This window comes from Amphibalanus amphitrite, unplaced genomic scaffold, assembly GCF_019059575.1.
Source record: "Amphibalanus amphitrite isolate SeventyFive unplaced genomic scaffold, NRLGWU_Aamphi_draft 000183F_arrow, whole genome shotgun sequence".
Lineage (NCBI taxonomy): Eukaryota > Metazoa > Arthropoda > Thecostraca > Balanomorpha > Balanidae > Amphibalanus > Amphibalanus amphitrite.
Window position 1 is genome coordinate 251,038 of NW_024881678.1, and position 20,250 is coordinate 271,287.

General features: G+C 47.5%; 1 protein-coding gene and 1 long non-coding RNA gene across 10 annotated transcripts; one reads left to right on the top strand and one right to left on the bottom strand.

Annotated features, from left to right (window-relative positions):
- The first annotated feature begins 2,116 nt into the window (after positions 1–2,116).
- LOC122384215 (ATP-dependent DNA helicase Q5-like) lies at positions 2,117–15,910 on the top strand. 9 transcript variants are annotated; one of them, XM_043371339.1, is made up of 16 exons: positions 2,117–2,145; positions 7,330–7,471; positions 7,935–8,059; positions 9,265–9,429; positions 9,670–9,846; positions 10,128–10,304; positions 10,474–10,579; positions 10,773–10,884; positions 11,010–11,121; positions 11,700–11,827; positions 12,069–12,186; positions 12,491–12,585; positions 12,813–13,035; positions 13,406–13,582; positions 13,837–15,427; positions 15,656–15,910. In XM_043371339.1, exons 2-16 carry the CDS (start codon positions 7,345–7,347, stop codon positions 15,718–15,720), a joined length of 3,498 nt encoding a protein of 1,165 aa, XP_043227274.1. In that variant the 5' UTR covers positions 2,117–2,145; positions 7,330–7,344; the 3' UTR covers positions 15,721–15,910. The 9 variants fall into 9 exon arrangements, with proteins under 9 accessions (XP_043227274.1, XP_043227269.1, XP_043227270.1 ...); XM_043371334.1 differs by lacking the exon at positions 2,117–2,145 and adding an exon at positions 5,784–5,962; XM_043371335.1 differs by lacking the exon at positions 2,117–2,145 and adding an exon at positions 5,970–6,148.
- On the bottom strand, positions 2,841–5,766 carry LOC122384219. Its single transcript, XR_006256999.1, has 2 exons — positions 5,493–5,766; positions 2,841–3,542 (listed from the first exon to the last, which is right to left on the bottom strand). It is a non-coding gene; the product is annotated as an uncharacterized LOC122384219 (long non-coding RNA).
- Positions 15,911–20,250: the final 4,340 nt, after the last annotated feature.

The window sequence follows — 20,250 nt, forward strand, 5'->3', positions numbered from 1 at the left end:
CACGCCCAAAGCGATCCGCGCCTATATGTTACTTTATGTCGGGCTCGGTTCCGGTCCAAAGCACTGTGCGACCCATGGGTTACGCACGGCGTACGTTTACGATCCGAGTCCTGAGAGAAAATCATGGAGCTGTCCTCTTACTTTCGAGGAATTAGGTACAGCCCAGCAAATGCAACACTCAGCCATAGGCGGCGGAACGGGGGGGGGGGCGCCGTGCCCCGGGCCCCCCTTTGATTTTGGCATTTAAACATTAGCCCGGGCGTTGCATGGAAAGAATGGGACAAAAAGTTGGCAGCGTCCCCCTCCCCATGGTATTCCGCTGCCACTGCACTCAGAGTCAGCCAGGGCGACATCGGCAAGTGCGGACGCGGTCAAGATTCCTTAGTGCGGTAACTTCCGGCCTTGTCGCCTGCCGGTACTGGTACTCCTGGTACTGCGGTAAGCCGGCAGTCGAGGGCCGCCGATGGAATTTCTTAGAAGCTGCTCTTCTTTACAGGCTAGATTTAGAATTAACCCGCGCCCCAGTGGCGGTCTCAGCCAACTTCGCCCTAGTGGGGGGGGGGGGGCATATGTTACCACCCACCTCTAACTCAAAAACTAAGAGGGCTAGAAAGACGCGGTAAAAAACAGTCGATAGCTCTCAATGCGTACGTTTGAAAGTATTTCGGTCATTTTTCACCTCAGAGCAATATTGGGGTCACCAGAGGTCATCAAAGGTCAAAATTTGCCAATTGTCATTATATTTTTCAGAAAACATGCCGCTATCACAGGAACTATGGTAGCTAGAAAAACGCATTGAAGTACAAACGATAGCTTTTGAACTCTTCTTTTGAAAAAGTCATTATCAATATTGACCTCAGGTCAACGGTTTAGCCTCCAGAGGGCAAAAACTAAAAAAATAGCTGTTTTAACGAAAAGTGTTTTTCGACAATAACTTTCGACTACAAAAAGCCACGACATTTCTATTGCCAGAATCGTGTTCCCCTCGCCGAGACGCGTCGAATGAACTATAATTTGACCTTGAAAGGTCAACTTGAAAATTTGACCTCAGGTCAAGGTCATGACCTTACCGAAAAAGGTCATGTTGCATATCAGTCGATGCGTTTCAACAAGACAAACACAATGAGACCATCTTCAGCGTTCTATCTCTTTCCAATCGCGAGTTATTGGCAAAAAACTGTTTGTAGCCTCAAGTGACCTCGGATGACCTGTCTAGAGGCTATCAGCAAAAATGACACCCTGGTCATCACGAGTGGACTAAATCATTGTGATTCTGAAATAGTTGGACTGTTCCGATGCGTACACACGGATCTAGAGGCATTTTCATTTTTCTCCATTGACTTGTAATGGAAAGGTCACGCCACTGACCTGACCTTAGGTCACGGATATAAAAAATCCGAGATATACAAATTGTAGGCTCCCATAACAGCATGCAATCCACCAAGTTTCAAACCTTTCTGACAAACACTGCAGGCTGGACATGATTGCAAACTTTTTTAGGCTTGGTCAGTTAACTTGACCTGGTGACCTGACCTGACATGACCTGGGGTCAAAAATTTCACACATTGTCCAAAATTGATGTACCAAAAGCTACCCCAAGCGGCGCGGCGCTACGCGCCGCGGTTTTTTATTTACACGCAAAAAACGCGACAGGGTGGTAACATATGCCCCCCCCCCCCCACTGGGGCGAAGGTTAATAATAACGATGCCCTGACAATTGTTGGAAAGGTGTATTCACTAAGAAATAATTAAATTGCTAGCATAACGTGAGAATAACATTTGAAGCAATATTACTTTACTAATAATGATTTGAAGTGCCGCGAAAACCAAAGACGCGTTTACATAGGGTTTGTTGCAAGCTTATATCTCCGTCCGTGATGTTGCAAAAGATGCCAATGGTGCTTAACAATTTACAAAATGATCCCCTCTAAATATTTGAAGATCACTGCATCGCAATTATCGCCAAATTAACGAGCTAGAGCCTCGTCAAAAATGCTATGTAAACCGGGTTCAAGATTCTTTTACTACTTGGCGTAATATGGTACCCCTTATGGTAGCCGTGTGTAGGACATTTGTGACGCATGTGTTTGAATGATTTGTTTATAGTTAATTTACTGCATTTTTATGGCATCACGAAAATAAAAAGTCAAAATGGGAGAGCACAGTGCAAAGCTTTCAATAATGGCCACCAGGTGGCAGCAAGGGCGTTACTGCCGTTCCATTTGCTGTCACGGCCGGGGCCGGGTATCACGGAGCGCTGCCTGCGCTGTTGCGCTTTTGGTTTCATACTTGTTGCACTCTACCATACTGTTGGAGATATAGGGGTAGTGTGTGACAAGTATGAAATCAAGGCAGCGCTCCGTGGAACACGGCGCGGGCTGCGTCCGTCACCCAAGTCCCAGCAATTATCGCGCCTCAGGCTGATGTGCAACTGGCTGCTGCTGATGTCCAGCTGCTGGCAGACCAGCTTCAGTCTCATGCCGCCATGCCATCAAATGAACCCAAAGCTTTCAATCATTTGATAGATAACTACCAAATGAACCCTTCCGTAACTCGACTCTTACTCAGAGCAAGAGTCACATCGCAAGGTCAGGTCACTGCCGAGGCGAGAGCCGATACCAGAGGCACGCATTCATCCAATATTCTCGCTTCTAACGTCAGAAAAGAAACTATGCGAACAGATATGGCGAAAAATAGATGTGCGGATAATTTCGTTACACCCTGTAGGAGTTCCTTTAGACCATGTCCGTATCCTGTAACCAGCTGCAGACAGAGCTCGTTCGTTTCTATTCATGCCAATGAACTTATGAGCGTCACTGCGCGATGGCGAATACAACACATGGCTTTTGAAGCAGTGTATGATAGTCAACAGCGGTGTATTGAACTGACATCGAAACATAGCAGAGTTCTAGCTAAACCACTTCGACAAGGCAAGCTCCAAAACTCAAAAGCATTCAATACCACCGATTACCAAATAACATACAGCTTTCAAGCAATGCACTGTGCACGGCATACACATGTCGCCCTCCAATGCACCATTCACAAATGTAGGCATGTACAATAAACATGAGAGGGTGAAGCTCAGTCTGCTAATGCTAACGTCCCAGAGCGCGCACATCCCCGCAACCTGCATGAGCGATTTCTGCAGGCTACAGACGAGACACACAGAACGGAATATGTCTGAAAGAACAGGTACCTAACCGGCATCGATTTGCCCCCTAAGAAACGAGTAAGTCTTGATCAGACCAATCATACGCCCGACATGGATATGATCCCTCGTGATAGATAGGGAGCGACTGAGTGCATTCAGCGGGAGAGAGCTGAGACTTCCCTAGGAACGCTGGTGTTATGACACGTACATCACGACAGGCTAACAGATCTTGGACATTGAACCTTGGTGCTGATATTGACAGCACCATCAAATAGCCCCGCAGTGGTGCAGCACACCCCCCTTCAGTGTTGCACTTCTCATAAGCAGCAACGTCAGGTGGAGGTGGAGCACTCTTCTCCATCTCATCTGCCTGTTGAGCCCATTCTTGTACCTGTGAAAACAATAAAATTTGTATTAACTGCTTCATACATACTGTATACAGCCTGACAGGGCATGAGATAGACCATTATCAGAAACTTTATGCACGTCTTTTCCTACATGCCGGGGTATGTCTTAAGCACAGCACGAGCCGGGCAGTAAAACTATGACCAAGAAACTGTCGGTGTCAAAATGCCATGTTATTTGATAGGCCGGGCAGGAAACAAAAGTTTACTGCCCGAGTTTACTGCCCAGGGCAATGACCTCTTAACTACAGTTTATCGCATTAGCCCAGAGGTATAATTGACAGGGAATGTATAATTGACATCATTATTGCATGATATTTCCCGCGTAAAATTAGAAAACTAACATTTTTTTGGTAGAAAATATCTGCTTTGCTTATCAAGGGTTTTGAAATATTTTGCATTGGTTACAAAGCCGAAATTATGTTAAGATATGCGCCTAATAATCGAAATCCGTTATCGCTTGTTATCTTATCTTCGTTTGATATGTCTACTGAGACCTTGGGACTAAGTTATTGCGTTATCATTTGACAGTTGTAGTCCTTTCCTCGAAACAAACATGTAAAATATGGAAAATATAATGTATTTCACGAAAGTTTACCCATAGGGCATCAACAAAGTACGATTACATAAATAAAGAAAAGATTCTTGCAAGAGCACTGGAAAATTTACGTTTAATCACTAGGATTATTATACCTTCTTCTTGTTCTTATGTCGTGGCAAATTATTCATGTATTATGTTCCTTGGATATCTAGTTGTTGTGCCATTCTGAGTTGATATTTTCAGACGCGATTCTTTTTGAAGTAATTTGTTTTGATGCATTTTCTTCTATAAATTTCCTTTAAAGCTTTATCCACAGCACTTAGCAGTAGCGCAATCACTGTTAGGAAATTATGGACAACACAATTTAATAAAAGTATCACCAAAACCTGTCGAAACTACTTAGCAGGTATGCGGCATGTAGGAAAAATCTTACTGACCTCAGCCGTACGAAATTATTTGGAAACTCGGTTTGCAAAATTTGACTCCGGCCCTCGTGCTTCGCACTCGGGCCTACGTCAATTTTGCAAACCTCGTTTCCAAATAATTTCGTCGGCCCGGTCAGTAATATATATTATTACCACTGGTTGGTTCTGAGCAATTAACATCTGCCAAAAGATGAAAACACTTTAGATTGAACATACAATTTGCCCAGTTAAGTATACTTTTGTGACTTGTCTGTGAGTTGTGGGATAAAAAACCTTTCAAAAAACAAACTTTGAGAAGTGATCCCCTTACATCTGCCATCCAAATCACAAAACAGAGAATCTCCTATCCTGTCTGGATCTGACAGTGTCTGCCCATTGCTCAAATGTCAATAACAATAAACAGTTATAGATAAATAGTGCCACAAGGCACAAACTTATTCATCGTATCTGCAGGTAAAGGACAGCATCTAAGCTCTGTAGTCGTTCACTGACCAAGCTGCCCAACAGCTAGCCATGTTCCTTTTCCTTGCGCCTAGCTTGCCTACGAATTGCTGAAGCAGTTGAAGCTGGTGCTTTGCCCTGAGTAACAGATGGAATAACCCCCTTCTTCAGCCTCTTCTGCTGTTGTCTGGCCCTTGACAATGCATGTCATTGTTTATAGCACTGTGAAGTGTTTTCTTGCCTGTGAAGTGTTTTTTGATGGATCATGAAGTATACGTACCTCACCTATGATGTTGATGTGAGATGTCTATGAAGCATGCAATAGCTTGTACAAATAAAGGTAGTAGTATAATTCTAATAAATGATTGTTGACCTCTGTAGTATTTAGGACATGAACATTCCATGAAAAGCAGACCCATTTTTCGTTTGATACTTATGGTGGTAGCCGGTAGGTGACTTCCCAGTTCCCCGGGTGGCGAATGATAGGGTATATCTTAGATACAAAGCTGCGCATGACCATAAAAACTTACCGTAAGCAGTATATTCCAAAAAATCATCGTCGGTGAAATACTTCCGAACACACAACCAAGTGTTTGGTGGGATGAAATCCATTGCAGCCTGAGCCATATCTTCCTCGGTCTCTTGTCGCGAGGAAATACAACCCCACCACTCTCCGAGCAGCCATAGACACAACACTGAGCCATTTTCTTCCAAATTTAGGTCTTATGCCACATGTGACTCACTACTTCCTCAATATTTCACCCACTTTCACCGCACGGCACGGCTCCGAACGGCACCGGCGCAAATTGAATCAGCAGGAACGCCTACAGTGACACCTGGCGGCCAAAGTTCCGTGTTATCTCCCATTAAATTTGCTGCTCTTATTTGTGATTTTCACTAACCATTTTGTGATAAAGAAATAACATTTTTTGCAATTGGGGTCAGTCAATAGCGGTGTTTGTTTCAAGTTTGTTTATCGCGCAACAACGTGCGACGCAAGGTGCGACGTGGACGAATCCCCCAATCTCGCTTCCGTAATCCGTATCCTATATACGGCCTATCGCTGCAATAGTTAAAGTTATGGTTATTGGTTACGTTACATGAAAGTTAGCCTATTGCAATTGGGGTCAGTCAATAGCGGTGTTTGTTTCAAGTTTGTTTATCGCGCAACAACGTGCGACGCAAGGTGCGACGTGGACGAATCCCCCAATCTCGCTTCCGTAATCCGTATCCTATATACGGCCCCACGGCCTTGGTCCGTATGTGTCCGCGGTTCACATCGCTGGGTTCACTTCATTTGGCTTTATTGTATGCTGTTATTTATGCTTGTTATTTATGCTTGTGCTGCACTTTCAAACACATTTTTTTGTATGTAAGCATCTTCATCAATAGGTACCATTAATAAGTTTTTTTTTTTAATTTGTAGGTGCGTAATAATGCACCCAGAGCACTAAAGAGTCAAGCGTCAATGCACCCATGCCTGTGATTAGTTTGAGTTTAACCTCTTGAGTATGGCTCAAATCATACAATGGTAATGGATTCTAATAGAAATTGATATTGTTGTGATGCTTTTGGCCTAGACAATAAAAAAGTGCATAAAAATTAATATTAAGATGTTTATTAAAAATCCAAAGCTAAAAAAAACACCAAATGTAGCATGATGCACACAGTACTCATTGTTGATGTCCATTTCTGATGTACTTGTGAGGCATGTATTGTGACCGAGGCCTCTCGTCTGCTGCCTGCTGGGCGATGGTAACTGCTTGAATCATCATTGACACACATTGGCCCTGTTCATGTGTCTGCGGGTGCGGCCGCTCTGCGTTAATAAAGTCAGGGCCTAGCTAGTGGCCAATTAGGGTGGCGGGAACGGGAACTGCCATATCTGTGTGACGTGTGTTGCCTGATTGGCTGTTAGCTTAGCCCTGCCTTTTGACCGCAGGAGCCATGGGTGCCACAGACACTCAAACAGGGCCATGGAATGTTAAAAGAAATCATAGAGGAGATAGAAATGCTTCTAACAGATTTGCACAACACTTAAGCTGAACTGTTACTCTTAGGTTAGTTTTTGACCTTTTTTGCTTCAATTGATGCTCTAGATGAGATTATATTTATGATACCTACTACATTCACTCATTACCCTTTCCCTTTTCCGCTCATTGCATGCAAGATTGGGTCATATACTGAGACGGATTTCATTGTTATAACTGATCAGTGAAGGCCAATGGACTTGGAATGAATTCCATTTATAGCACTTCAGGTGAACCCTGGTGTAGTGTGCTGCAGTAGTCAGCAGCTTCAAAATAAGCCAAATACTGTCAGCAATTAGGTAAGACTGAACTTGATGCTAATTTTTGTATTTTCCAGCTTCTCCCCATCACCATGGCAGAAGAAAACAATGATGGCAACAAACAATTGGATGAAGCTTTGGATTGTCTAAACACAACCTTCAAACATAAAGATTTCAAGACACCACTGCAAAGAGATGCAGTCTTGGCAGTTCTGAAAGGTAGCTGGACATTAATATCTATCATCATGCTAAGAGATTTGCTTAATTTGTGCCTCTGAAGTTTTTCTCCCTGCTCTCTCTCTCTCTCTCTCTCTCTCTCTCTCTCTCTCTCTCTCTCTCTCTCTCTCTCTCTCTCTCTCTCTCTCTCTCTCTCTCTCTCTCTCTCTCTCTCTCTCTCTCTCTCTCTCTCTCTCTCTCTCTCTCTCTCTCTCTCTCTCTCTCTCTCTCTCTCCCCCCCCCGAGGTTTTTCTTCTCGCCTTTGTTCAATCACTGCCGACTGGGTGTGGTCTCATCCCTCACACACCCCTTCCCTTTCTTTCTCCCTCAGTTCCTCTCTGCCTCTTTCCCTCCCTCCCTGCCTCCGTCTCTTGCTGTTTCACTTTCTTACCCACTCTCACCCCTCAATTTTTGAAAATATGTTTTGTTTGGCATCTGACTGACCTGATTTCCCTTCAATATACAGGTAAGAAAGATGTGTACATCTCCATGCCCACGGGATCTGGCAAGTCCCTGTGCTACCAGCTGCCAGCAGTGATGGCCAAAGGCAAGATCTCCATAGTGGTATCCCCACTCATTGCTCTTATTAAGGTAAGCTATGTGTTACTATACTTCCTCTGTCAATAATGATTTTGATTGGTTGTTGGCACATTGGGACAGGGATGCCTCAGAGATAAATGTTTCATATGCCTATACTTCCTGAGGAATTGCTGAATACTTCAAAGCACTTATTCAGTCGATCAAATGAGGGTGAGTATTTACTTGGTTCTTAACCCTCGCATGTGTGCGGCGTTTGCCAGCTTCTAATGTGTAGGGGGGGGGGGGTTGGACCCCCCCCCCCCTTGCCGTTTGGCCCCTGATCGAGCTAGAGCTTCGCGGAAAAAACGAGCGTGTTGCCCGTGACGAGAGGAAGCCGATGATACCCAATTTTAAGGTCCTAGGTCATTGGTTGACCTTCCAGGTCAGGTCAATGACCCAAAGTCGGGAAAATCGGGACCTGTTAGAAAGTCGTAAAGTGTGGCTGCTAAGGGGTTTTTCGGGATGCTGATCACGAATATCGTGTTAGTTTTGATCACAGATGATGTCTTGAAGCATTTAGACCAGGTCGGGTCAGGTCAGGTCAGGTCAACCAGTAGGCGTCGTGACGGGTATTCGTAGTACGTGTCAACCGCCTCTGACAGCTTCGTAACATGTTACGAAGTCACCAAAACTACTTCGTAAATGTTCAAATGGTTGCTAAATTCGAATTCAGCTCCAAAAACTAGCCTAGAAACATGTAAAACTCGAAAAAGTGACCCGAGGTCACCCGAGGTCACCAAAGGTCAATGACCTGACCTGACCTTCAGGTGACCTTGACACACACGGGAGTAACATCAAATCACATGTTTGAACGTTTGAAACCACGAAAAGCTTGCAAACACGCGGCTAGTGCGAGCCGACATACGCGAAATCGCGATTCCGGCCAAACATGGTCTCGGAAAAGAGGTCACAGGTCAAAGGTCATTTGGGTCAGGGTCATGAAATTTTCAGGGTAGGTGTAAAATTGATCAATGCGAGGGTACTGAAAGTTTCGTCGCGATCGGCCGCTTTTTACGCGAGTTATTCGCGAAAAACCATGGGGGGGGGGTCCATCCGACCCCCCCCCCCTACACATGCGAGGGTTAAGGTGAGTTTGCTTAACATCACCTGGTGATCTGACCTTGAATGACCTCTGTCTGAAATTATGGCAATGTGTGTGCAGTGGGAGAGATGTATCACAAATAATGAGTGAAACCTGAGCCCATCCCGCGCCCCAGGACCAAATGGAGCACCTGGAGCGGCTCAAGGTGCGCGCCGAATCCATCAACTCCAAGATGGCGGCGTCCGACCGTCAGCGGGTGTGGACCGACCTGCAGGCCGTGGTGCCGGCCACGCGGCTGCTCTACATCACACCCGAACAGGCCGACACCACCAGCTTTCAGGTACCGTCCGCCCGGCTCCAAATGGTGGCCAATTCGCTGCCTATTTGGTAGTAAGGGTTTTACTTGATGGTCAACTAATGTGGTTTGTCGGTAGTATATCGGTACTTAATTGATATATAACTGATTTTGTCATTCATATAATCACTTAAATGTATTTTTTCATTAAGTAATGATAAAACTTTCTTATCCGTCCATTCTTCACAAATCGTTCACGTTTGGCGTTATTCCCGTGATCCACAGAACCTGTTGGAGCGTCTGGTGCGTCACAGCAAGGTAGCCTACATGGTGGTGGACGAGGCACACTGTGTCAGCCAGTGGGGCCACGATTTCCGTCCCACCTACCTGAAACTGGGCGGTCTGCGCCGGACGTACCGGCAGCTGCCCTGGGTGGCGCTGACGGCTACTGCATCGGCTAAGGTGAGCCGCACACGGGCACATCCTGCGCACCTGGAGCACTTTGTGCAATATGCTGTCCAGCGGGGGCACAGTTGCAACGTGTCGAGGTCTTTGGTAATTGGTAGTAATTGGTAGGCTTTTTTCTTTTCCGCGCTATTATACAAGTGTCAGCTGTTTTTTTTTTCTCGATAGTGCATATTTTTCCTGTTCTTGAAGTAATAGCTAGTAAGATGTCATCTTTATTCTCTGTATTTATTATGTGAGGAATTTCTATATTTTAATCGTGCTCGTATCGTGTCTAGGTGATGGAGGACATCTTCAAACAGCTATCGCTGAAGGACCCGCTGAAGTTCCGCGCCTCCTGCTTCCGTTCCAACCTCTTCTACGACGTACGGTACAAGGAATCACTGGACGACGAGTATGAAGACCTCAAGGACTGGGTGGTCGAGTGTCTCGGGCCCAACTGGGAGGACAAACGGGTAGGTGTGGGGTGCTGTCGGTATTGCTTTGGGTGTTTTTGCCTTGCTATGTTTGTTATTTTACGGTGTGCATATTCGTGTACTTACGTACATATTTTATCCCGAAGCGATCGATGTTTGCCGTTTATGTAAATTACCGATGACGTATGGATAATGTTCTCGTCCTCAGGCGCACGGTCCGTGCGGGATGGTGTACTGCCGCACCCGCGAGGCGACGGAGGAGCTGGCCGGGCAGCTGACGCGTCGCGGGGTGCCCACCCGTGCCTACCACGCCGGTGAGCCATCTGAAGTAGCGGCAAACGTCACCGTAGTGTGTGCATTGCGCACTCAAGGAAATTGAGCGCCTATCAGTGTATTTAAAGCGATAGCCCATTCGTATACATTCTAGTGTTGATCGCTGCAGTATTCTTTGGTCATGCCTGCAAAATAATGTTGATACTGTTTGAAAACGGTTGTTTCTCTCGCTAGGTCTGAAGGACCGTGACAGGGCAGCGGTGCAGGAGAGCTGGATGGATGGAGAGGTTCCCGTCATCACTGCCACCGTCAGCTTTGGCATGGGCGTCGACAAGGCCACCGTCAGGTGAGCGGTGTAAACAAGACTCTGTTCTTGCAATGAGTTAACGCGATAGTAATAATATTTATTTTCCATAATAAATTTTGAAGCATATGAATTGACTTTGATGACATGGTCTGTTTTCTGTTCAGGTTCGTCGGCCACTGGAGCATGCCTCAGTCGGTGGCCGGCTACTACCAGGAGTCGGGCCGAGCCGGACGAGACGGACTGCCCGCCCAGTGCCGCATCTACTACTCAAAACGGGTGAGCACTGGCTAATCAGCACCGTTCAGGCGGCTAACTAAGCTTCGGTAAATGTGAACACAGAATTGTGTCATCGAGTTGCGTGGGGATGTAGGAGATTCGTCTAGTTTGTAAAGCACAGCTATCTCCTACATGAACCATGAGTCTTGTGCATGACGTTGATTTTAACAGAGCTGTTCCTTGAATAACTAACATATTATTTCAGGTATTGAAACGTTGAGTTGAGCATTGTTGATAAGATTATCAGGAGTATGAAAAATAACCTCTTGCTCATATCTGAAGGAATTAAAAAATTAAAGACCAATATATATTCGGGCGTGGCCCTTCCTCAGTGGTACAGTGTTACAATGGAACAAGCCGTTCCATTGTATTGGAACAAGCCGTTACCCGTTCAAGCCGTTCCATCGTATTGGAACAAGCCGTTACCCGTTCCATTGTAACACTGTACCACTGAGGAAGGGCCACGCCCGATTATATATTGGTCTTTAATTTTTTAATTCCTTCAGATATGAGCAAGAGGTTATTTTTCATACTCCTGATAACTAACATATTAATTAATCGATGTTTTTTTTCAACAGGAACGAGACACGGTAGCCTTTCTGCTGAAAAGAGGGGCTTCACATAACAAGAAGAAGAATAAAAAAGAATTGACAGAGGCTGATATGAAGAGTTTTGAAGTCATGGTTCGCTACTGTGAGGAGGCAAGGTGAGCCTGAGCATGCCCATTTATCCAATACTTTCAGGTGGGTGGAACTCCGCAGGCGATGCATTACAAAGTGCATTTGTTTTGCCATTTCGTTGTTGACGCGCCGATACGTGTCAGCTATAATGAACAGTCAGACGGTTGGTTAGGATGAAGATACGATCGTACGGAGCTTCCGCTGAAGACCCGTAGTTTGTGCGCCTGCCTTACACTGAAGTAATTCTCTGCTGCTGTCATTACCCAGGTGTCGTCACGCGGTGTTCGCGCGGTTCTTTGGAGACGATCCGCCCGCCTGCGGCAAACAGTGCGACGTCTGCCTGAACCCCCGACAGGTGGAGCGGCTGATCGGCGGATACTTCCGGGTCAGTCACTGTCGGGCCGCAGTATGGCATCCCTCGCTTATAGAAAGACCATGGAAAATACCATACTGTGCCTCATTTTCATTGAAAAGAAGTGACAAACTAAAGATGCTATTTGTCAAGTTTTTTAAGCATTCTACGTTGCTTTTCATGGTGCAAGTGACATCAACAGATAAATGTGCATTTTACACAAACTAGTGGCTGAATCCGTGGTTAGTTATTACGTTCAAGCGACCCAATGACATCTGTCGCGTCCTCGGACTTGTACGGAGTCCGCTGACACCGCACTGTGGTGTGTTTCCACCAGGACATAGCCCGAAAGCAGGATTACCGCACCAAGGCGATGACCATCTCCAGTCTGGATGAAGACCAGTACGAGGGCGGTCGGCGCGGCCGGCAGCGGTGAGTACATGTCCCGAGGGACACGTGCTACTGATCTCGTATGCTTTCGAAAGGCGTGCAGTTGAGCGAACGTCCCTGTTCCAATCCCTTCTAAAAGTACGTAGATTTATAAATTTCCCTAGCCCTCTGCCCACATAAGCATGCACTGTGTAAATATTTAAAGGCTTCTCTCAGTTTCCCTCCCAGTGCCTCTACTGTACTGATTTTCCCTGTCACACCGCCGCCAGGGAACTGGACATGTACGAGGAGACTGGCGAGCGTCGGTCGGACGAACGGTCCGGCCTGGAGAGCCTGGTGAAGCGGCAGCTGAAGCTGCGCCGCGGCTCGTCGCCGGTTCGCTCTGACCGTCAGAAGAAACAGGAGAGCAAGGAGAAGGAGCAGGCCGTCAAATCGTCCCGGCTGCGCGCCGCCGACTGCACCGAGCGCAAAATCGCCGGACTCACCCTCAAGGTGTGATAATTGGAGATGGTTGGATCGCTATTACTTCCAGTTTTTTTTTCTCTCTTCTCTCCTCTCTTCTCCTCTTTTTCTGTTCTTTTCTTCTCTCCTCTGATTATCCCTTCATTCTCATCTCTTTTACTGTCTTTTGTTGTCATCTCCTCCGCTCTCCTGTGTCTTCATATCTCCTGCTCAAATGATTGTGCACAGATTGTAACAGATTTTATGGTAACGCACCGTTGTACAAGAAAATTACGAATATTTACGAGTATTCGCTTTCGTGCACCTCACCGGGTGAACATGGTACTTCGATGATGGTCTTTCTATTTTGCATCTTCTCCGCGACAACACGTCGAGGGATTGCTTTATCGTGTCGTTACAGACTCGTGAGGAGTACTTCAAGCTGCTGGAGGAGGCGCTGTCCCGGAACCTGAACGCCTGTGTGGTGGCCGCTCACGCGCTGGCCGGGCGGGTACCTGAGGTCGCCATCGAGCTGGAGTACAACATCTTCACGTCCAACCGCGTGGTGACGATGTACCGGCGAGCTATGGCCTTGCTGGTAAGTCACAAGGCTGCTGGTGAGGCGTACAGACTGTGACTTGACTGAACCGTTCATTTTTGCCGTGTTTATTTGAGCTTGTCTGTATAAAATATCGAGCTTAAATGTTCAATGACAGCCTTCTCATCGCCGCTTACAGCGTGTTTTAATAATTAAAAAAAAAAATCCGTTGTGTCTCCATTATATCGTGAAAATAGGAATGATTTCGGTACTTGGCACTAGATTTGACCCGGTGTCTTTTGTCCACTCCCCAGACGAGCGCCATTCGGAAGCAGACGAGTCTGTGTGAACTGCACAGCTCTCTGTCGGAGCTATCTGCGACCGGAGCGCCGTCACAGCCAGAGAAGCCAGCCGACCCCTTCCAAACTGCCGCACAGCTCTTGGCCTCCAAAGCGGAGAGTGGTACAGACAAGCCGGCCGATCCGTTTCAGACTGCAGCCCAAGTACTGGCTTCAAGGTCGGGTAGTGGTAGCGACCGACCGGCTGAACCCTTCCAGACGGCCGCCCAACTGCTTGCTTCAAGGACTGAGAACGACGCTGACCGGCCGGCTGATTCGTTCCAAACGGCGTCTCAACTACTGGCCTCCCGGACAGGCGGCAGCACCGACAAACCAGCCGATCCCTTTCAGACGGCTTCTCAACTGCTGGCTTCAAGGGCAGGCAGTAATGCGTACCGTCCAGCGGACCCCTTCCAGACGGCTTCCCAACTACTGGCATCCAGGGCCGGCCGGCCGGAGGACGATGTTGAGCGATCACCGCCGTCCTCACCCCAGGCTCGGACAGACACAGAACCACGGGCGCAGTCTGATGACGAGGTGCCGGATACTGAGCGCGCGGAGTCACCGGCTCGGATCCGGGTGGACTCCAGTCCCGAACCAGAGTGTGTCGAAACAAAACCACCGTCCTCGGACTCCACCGGCGGAGATTCGTTTGCCACAGCCACCTCTCTGCTGCAGAAGCGCCGTGTGGCCCACGCCGGAGCCACGAAGATAGCCCCTACACCGCCTGAGGATCGGCCGGCTGAGGCTGCCGCACCGGCGCCGGCGGTTAGTTCGAGCTCCCGGCAGACCCGGGACTCCACCGCGCGCTCCGGCGGGTTCCGACTGAAGCGAGGGAATGACCTCCAAAAAACAATCACCAGCTTCTTCCAGCTGGCATCGGCGGCCAATGGGACGGCCTCTGGTGGTCCCCAGCAGGAGTCGAACGTGAATGAGAGGGACTCAGATGGGGATGAGCCTGTGGTGATCGAAGAATCTGAAAAGAAGCCAGAAACTAAGGCGAGTGAGAGCTTAGCTGTGATATCCAAAACGTCCGTGGTTTCGAGTGCAGTACAGGACGTCGACGAGAAGCCCGTCGCCGTCTCGGCGCCCCCGCGAACTACTGGGTCAGGCAGCCGGTCGGCAGCTAAGGCGCGCAGCGGCAGCAGGTCACTGCCGGCACCGGCGCCGGAGAAGAGAAAGTGCTCGATGGCGGAGCTGTTCGGCGAAGATGATGATGCTGCGCCGGTCAAATCGTCTCGCCCCGCAGAGTCTGAGCGGAAGCGGCCCCGCCACGACCGTCGCCACTCTTCCCGCTCCGCTAAGTCCAGTTCAACCAAGTCCAGTCCAGTGAAGTCTCAGTCCAGTTCGAAGCGGCCTAGCCGGTCGGCGCGTGCTGAGCCCAGCGCCGACCGCCGGTCATCCGACCAGGGTGGTCACTCGTCCGCGGAGCGCCGCTCGGTGGCTGACCTGTGCGTTCAGCTGCTGATGCCGCACTACAAGGCCGGCAAGATCGCGTCCAAGGACGAGTTTAAGACGCTGGCCAGGAGCCTGGCTCACTCGTACCTGCAGCGACACACGACCGTTGGTAAGTCCCTGTGCTCATCAGGATAATGTCCTCACAATAGTAAAATGGCCATTTTCGCTATTTACCCCGTTTGCATTGGTTTTTGGTAGGTTGCGATTGTTGTAAATTTTGATGTATAGTTCAGCCATTTCGTAATCCGTTTTTTCACACTTTGGTAGTCGAGTCTTGATGTTCATTTTTACTGGAAAAGGAATGCTGTTGTAAATGGTGCTCTTGTATCTGTTTCAGATGAAGGCAAATGCCGGATTATCGTAGAAGAGGCTCTGGCAGGACATCAAATTAATTGCAAGTGAACTGGTGAGCGAGCGAGGCTTCTGGTAGTGCTAGTGCTGTTATGTGTAGAGCTGTGCAGCTATTTGGGTGCCGGTGTTTTAGTATTATTGTCGGCTGGTGTTATTTACCGGCTGTGACCTGTTGCAGTGTCGTTCGTATATCTCATGAATATACTTACTGTGCCAAAAGTTGGGTGGCACTTGTCTTTTCTTTCACTTATTTGGTGATGTTGTTAGTGATCTAAATCAGGGGTCAGCATCGGGCTCAGCCGGTGGGTCGGATCTGGCCCACAGTTGTAAATTTGGTATCGGTAAAAAATGTAGAGATCTTGCCCTCGGTCACCACCCCTCCCCGCTCCCCCTAACAGCATTCATTGTAGGTATTTATGGCACAGCAGGGCCCTGTTTCACCGGTGATAGCAGCACGCTACTATCAAATTGCGCGAGCTGACGTAATGTGATGACGTCACACTAATGACGTTTCGTGTAATCCGTGAGCTTTTTCATGGCTACGTTTGGAACAGACTTGCTGTCTCGTTGAATGCGTTTGATACATTCGCACGGCCGTGAAGATGTTAGCAGCAATATTTGATGACATCACACAGATTGACGACGGCATGGTTTGTTGATGTTTCCATGGAAACCTAATTTGACACGTGTAATAGCAGCGTGCTGCTATCACCGGTGAAACAGGGCCCAGGGCAGCCCACGTCTTCAGCTGTCACATCCAAACAGTCCATTTATTGCGTTGGCATCTTTCCAAATTGTTGTATGCGCTTGCCGTGCATGATACTATGTGGCTTTTTACGACAATATGGACCACTGGCCACTGCTATCCAGACGATTTGTGCACTTTCTATCGGGTGTGCACCGCACACCCAAAGAAGGCTCCCGATCAATGATTAAATCACTGAATGTTGATATTTGCGTTGCCCAACTTGTTCACGTCTACTGATGATTTCGTCCTCTTCGTATCCGGCTGTGTAATAGCCGTTGAATGGAGTTCTTAGAATTAGCGTGGTTTACGAAGGTTGCTTTCATGACCTGCATATTGGGGTTCGGTTGTGAAATCTCCCGCTCTGTGACGCCTTGCTCATGGAAAAATTACGGCACCTTGCTAAGAAAAGGCACGTCAACGATATTTTTCAATGAGCTTGTATATTTATTTATGGCACGCGGTACCACTTTAAGCCTGTGTTGAGTGGTAACATACGCGACTCATAGTCCACACGCTATGTATCACGTTGAACCACAGCCAGAAACCCAAGCTGCCAGCAGGCGCCGACAAACTTCTTGAACCGGCTATTCCTGATCCGAAGAAGCGAACACAGAAGACTTCAGGCTCCCGCTATTGGAGCGGCAGTGGATGTACGAGTGAACCCGTCATTCTAACCACTCGTCATTCGTACACCGCTAGTTGTCTTTCGGACATCGTTGCTTGGTACCTCTCTTGCGTGCGGGTCCTTGCAGCTATTCGCCGTTAAGTGACTCGAGTCCCGTGGGCTGGCTATTTTCTTTGTGTGCGTTGGCGCCACTAGAATGTTCGTTTACGTCCATTGTGATGCTGTTTTATTTCTGGTATGTCTCAGAGTTTCATATCAACTACCAGTGTTCGTATGCTTGCAAAGCTCAATCGAGCAGCTGAACTGAGACGTTTGATGCGATTTGTGAGGACGCTGTATGATAAGTGATTGGTATTTAGGCTGTGATTGAAGCTGTCTCTGCCTTCAGTTGCGTATTATAATTGTAGTGCGATGTGGCGCAACGTTCGGCCGGTAATGGTGAACGAAAAGACGTCACATGCACGTCAAGCGTACGAGAGTCGTTCTCGTATGATAATCCTGTTCTGTATCTGAGGAAGGTACCGATTGTTTGCGGACGACGTCGGACTACTGGAAATATACCAGCCGATACTGCTCATGTGCCCCTGTAGACGGTACCAGCGGCTTTCTATCATAGCGAGCTGCGCAGTCATGTTGCGTGCTGAAGTGCTGTATAAATTGCCGGTGGCTTGTTTCATTAGGATGTTTACTTCTGTTTCTCAAATTTCGTGTCGTCTGATACACTGGCGTAGTGCTCGAAGAGTTGAGCACCCTGAATGCTGATGTTTTGAGCGCGAGTCGAATCGTACGTACACTTATGAAATAAAGAGTGATTTGAAGTGGCTGTAGCACTCTCCTTATGCATGTTAACCCTCGCCCCGTTGGGGGGGGGGGGGCCATTTTGGCCCCCCCCTGTGGTTTTTCCTGAATAGCAAGAAAACGGCGGCGCGCAGCGCCTCCAAATTTTCAGTACCTTCCCGGGCATCAATTTGACACCTTCACACCAAATTTCAAGTCTTAGGTCACCTTAGGTCAGGAGTTATTGAGGTCAAACTGAGGTCATGTTCGAGCAAAAATGAGCAAAAAACAGGCAATCTTGAAACGCTCACCAAATCTACAGTTATCAAGCAATTTCAAAGTTCTTTATATGGTCTAGTAGACAAAAAGCGGCGCTACAAAACTGCTATCTCGGATTTTCAAAATTTTTGGTTTTTGACCAAAAAAAAAATCAAAAAATTGATTTTTTTAGAAAAACTTTGAAAAAATCCAAAAAATTTCCGAATTTCGAAAAAACCGGAATATATGTGATAGTCCCAGCGCTCTTCTATATACCTACCAAATTTCAGATCGATATCTCGTTTTTTGGCCAAGTTATAGCGAAAAAACTGTTCAAAAATGATGACGTCAAATTTTTGAACTCAATTTTTAGCGATTCTAGACCACGTACGGCAAAACAAAGACCACCATTGAACTCCCCGTGACGAGCTGCATCGATTCGATACCCATTTTATGCAAAAATATTAACTTTGAAATTTGACCTAATTTGACCTGACCTTGACCTGACCTTGACCTGACCTTGACCAAAACGTGATCTAAGCTGGCCCCAAAGGCTGCCTGACCCATATAATCGCATTTGTCATGTAAAATGGACCATAAAACATGTATCACACGACACTTTCATATTGTGACCCCCCGTGACCTGACCTCTGTGACCTGACCTGGTATCAGTGACCTCAAATAGCAAAATATGTGTTTGAAGAACATTTCCCCATCGATGATTTTCAATGAAATGCATTTTACTCGATTTTACAACGCATTTCTTGAAGTGCCTGTAAACGGTGAAAATTGGACCTTTGACCTGACCTGTGACGTCATCGGTTTGACCTAGGTCAATAAAATTGGGTCACAAGGTAGTTCCCCGTTAAGGCTATCCAACGCCGTTTACCGCTTGTCGCTATGTTGCGCGGTTCTCGAGATCTTAGGGGGGGGGGCCAAAATGGCCCCCCCCCCAACCGGGCGCGTTGCTCGGCAGAGCCCAACGGGGCGCGGGTTAAAGAGGAGTGTCTGAAATATATCTATGTGATACATTTTGCGTTCTAATTCCTTTTGCGTAATTTGTTAAAATTGCCGTTCAAAGTACGAAAATAGAGAGCCTGTCGCCTCTGCCTACAATCTCCCATGAATCCGGAGAACCCGCTTTTGTCCGGATGCAGAAATGCGATGGGTGAGACTTACTTACAGGAAATTTTTAGTCATGTCGAGTTGCGAGTTTTATGCCAGAGAACACGTTCTTATGTCACTTAATTTGTTTTGGATAAGAGTGGCGGCCTTGGTTGCGGCACAGCGTAACTGCAGTCTGCAGACGTTTTGCTCCTGCCGTCTTGGGGCTGCTTGAGGCGAGTTGTGAGAGTTCAATCACTGCGGCACAGTATCACTGCAGGCGCTCTGTTACTGCCATCTAGGGGCGAAATGAGAAGTTACGACTATTGCGGCACAGTATCATAGCAGGCGTTCTCCTCCTGCCATCTATGGGCGAAGTGTGAATCTAGCGAGCACTGCGGCACAGCATCTCTGCAGGCGCTTTGCTGCTGCCATCTAGGGGCGAGTTGTGAAAGTACAATCACTGCGGTACAGTATCACTGCAGGCGCCCTGCTACTGCCATCTAGGGGCATATTGTGAAGCTTACGACCATTGCGGCACAGCATAACTGCAGGCGTTTTACTACTGCCATCTATGGGCGAAATGTGAAAGCATTGATTATTGCGGCACAGTATCGCTGCAGGCATCGAGGAGAATAGCTTGTCAGTCCATGAAGTCACTTAATCTGCATTTTCAGACATGCGCATCAAAACCGTTACCGATAGCCTATCCATCTCGGTAAAATTGAAAGCTGGACGTGACCTATGTGGACATTTCAATGGAAAGAAGACGGACTTGATATCCTGAGAGGGCGTTGACGTTAAGACGTTGATTCTGCGAGTGACAAAATATTCCTGGTCTCCATGCCACGCCTTGAGTAAGGACCGATCGAACAAAACTGGAAAGGCTGCCATGAGAGGTCAGCATTGATCAAGACATTGACCTCTCACATCCAACGTGGCCGCATGAGCCCTAGCCATTCGTGTCACGAAAGTAGTCTGCAATAGCCAATAGCACATCTGGTCATTGGATAAAACTTCAGATAGGCACATATTATGCCCATTTAACCTTTTTGGTTATGGGAACATA

Excerpts from the sequence above, each read along its gene's own strand:
- LOC122384215 (XM_043371339.1), top strand. The coding sequence starts at position 7,345 with ATGGCAGAAGAAAACAATGATGGCAACAAACAATTGGATGAAGCTTTG. Across the intron at positions 10,885-11,009 it reads GTCGACAAGGCCACCGTCAG|GTTCGTCGGCCACTGGAGCA; the intron begins GTGAGCGGTGTA and ends TTTTCTGTTCAG. Across the intron at positions 11,828-12,068 it reads CGCTACTGTGAGGAGGCAAG|GTGTCGTCACGCGGTGTTCG; the intron begins GTGAGCCTGAGC and ends GTCATTACCCAG.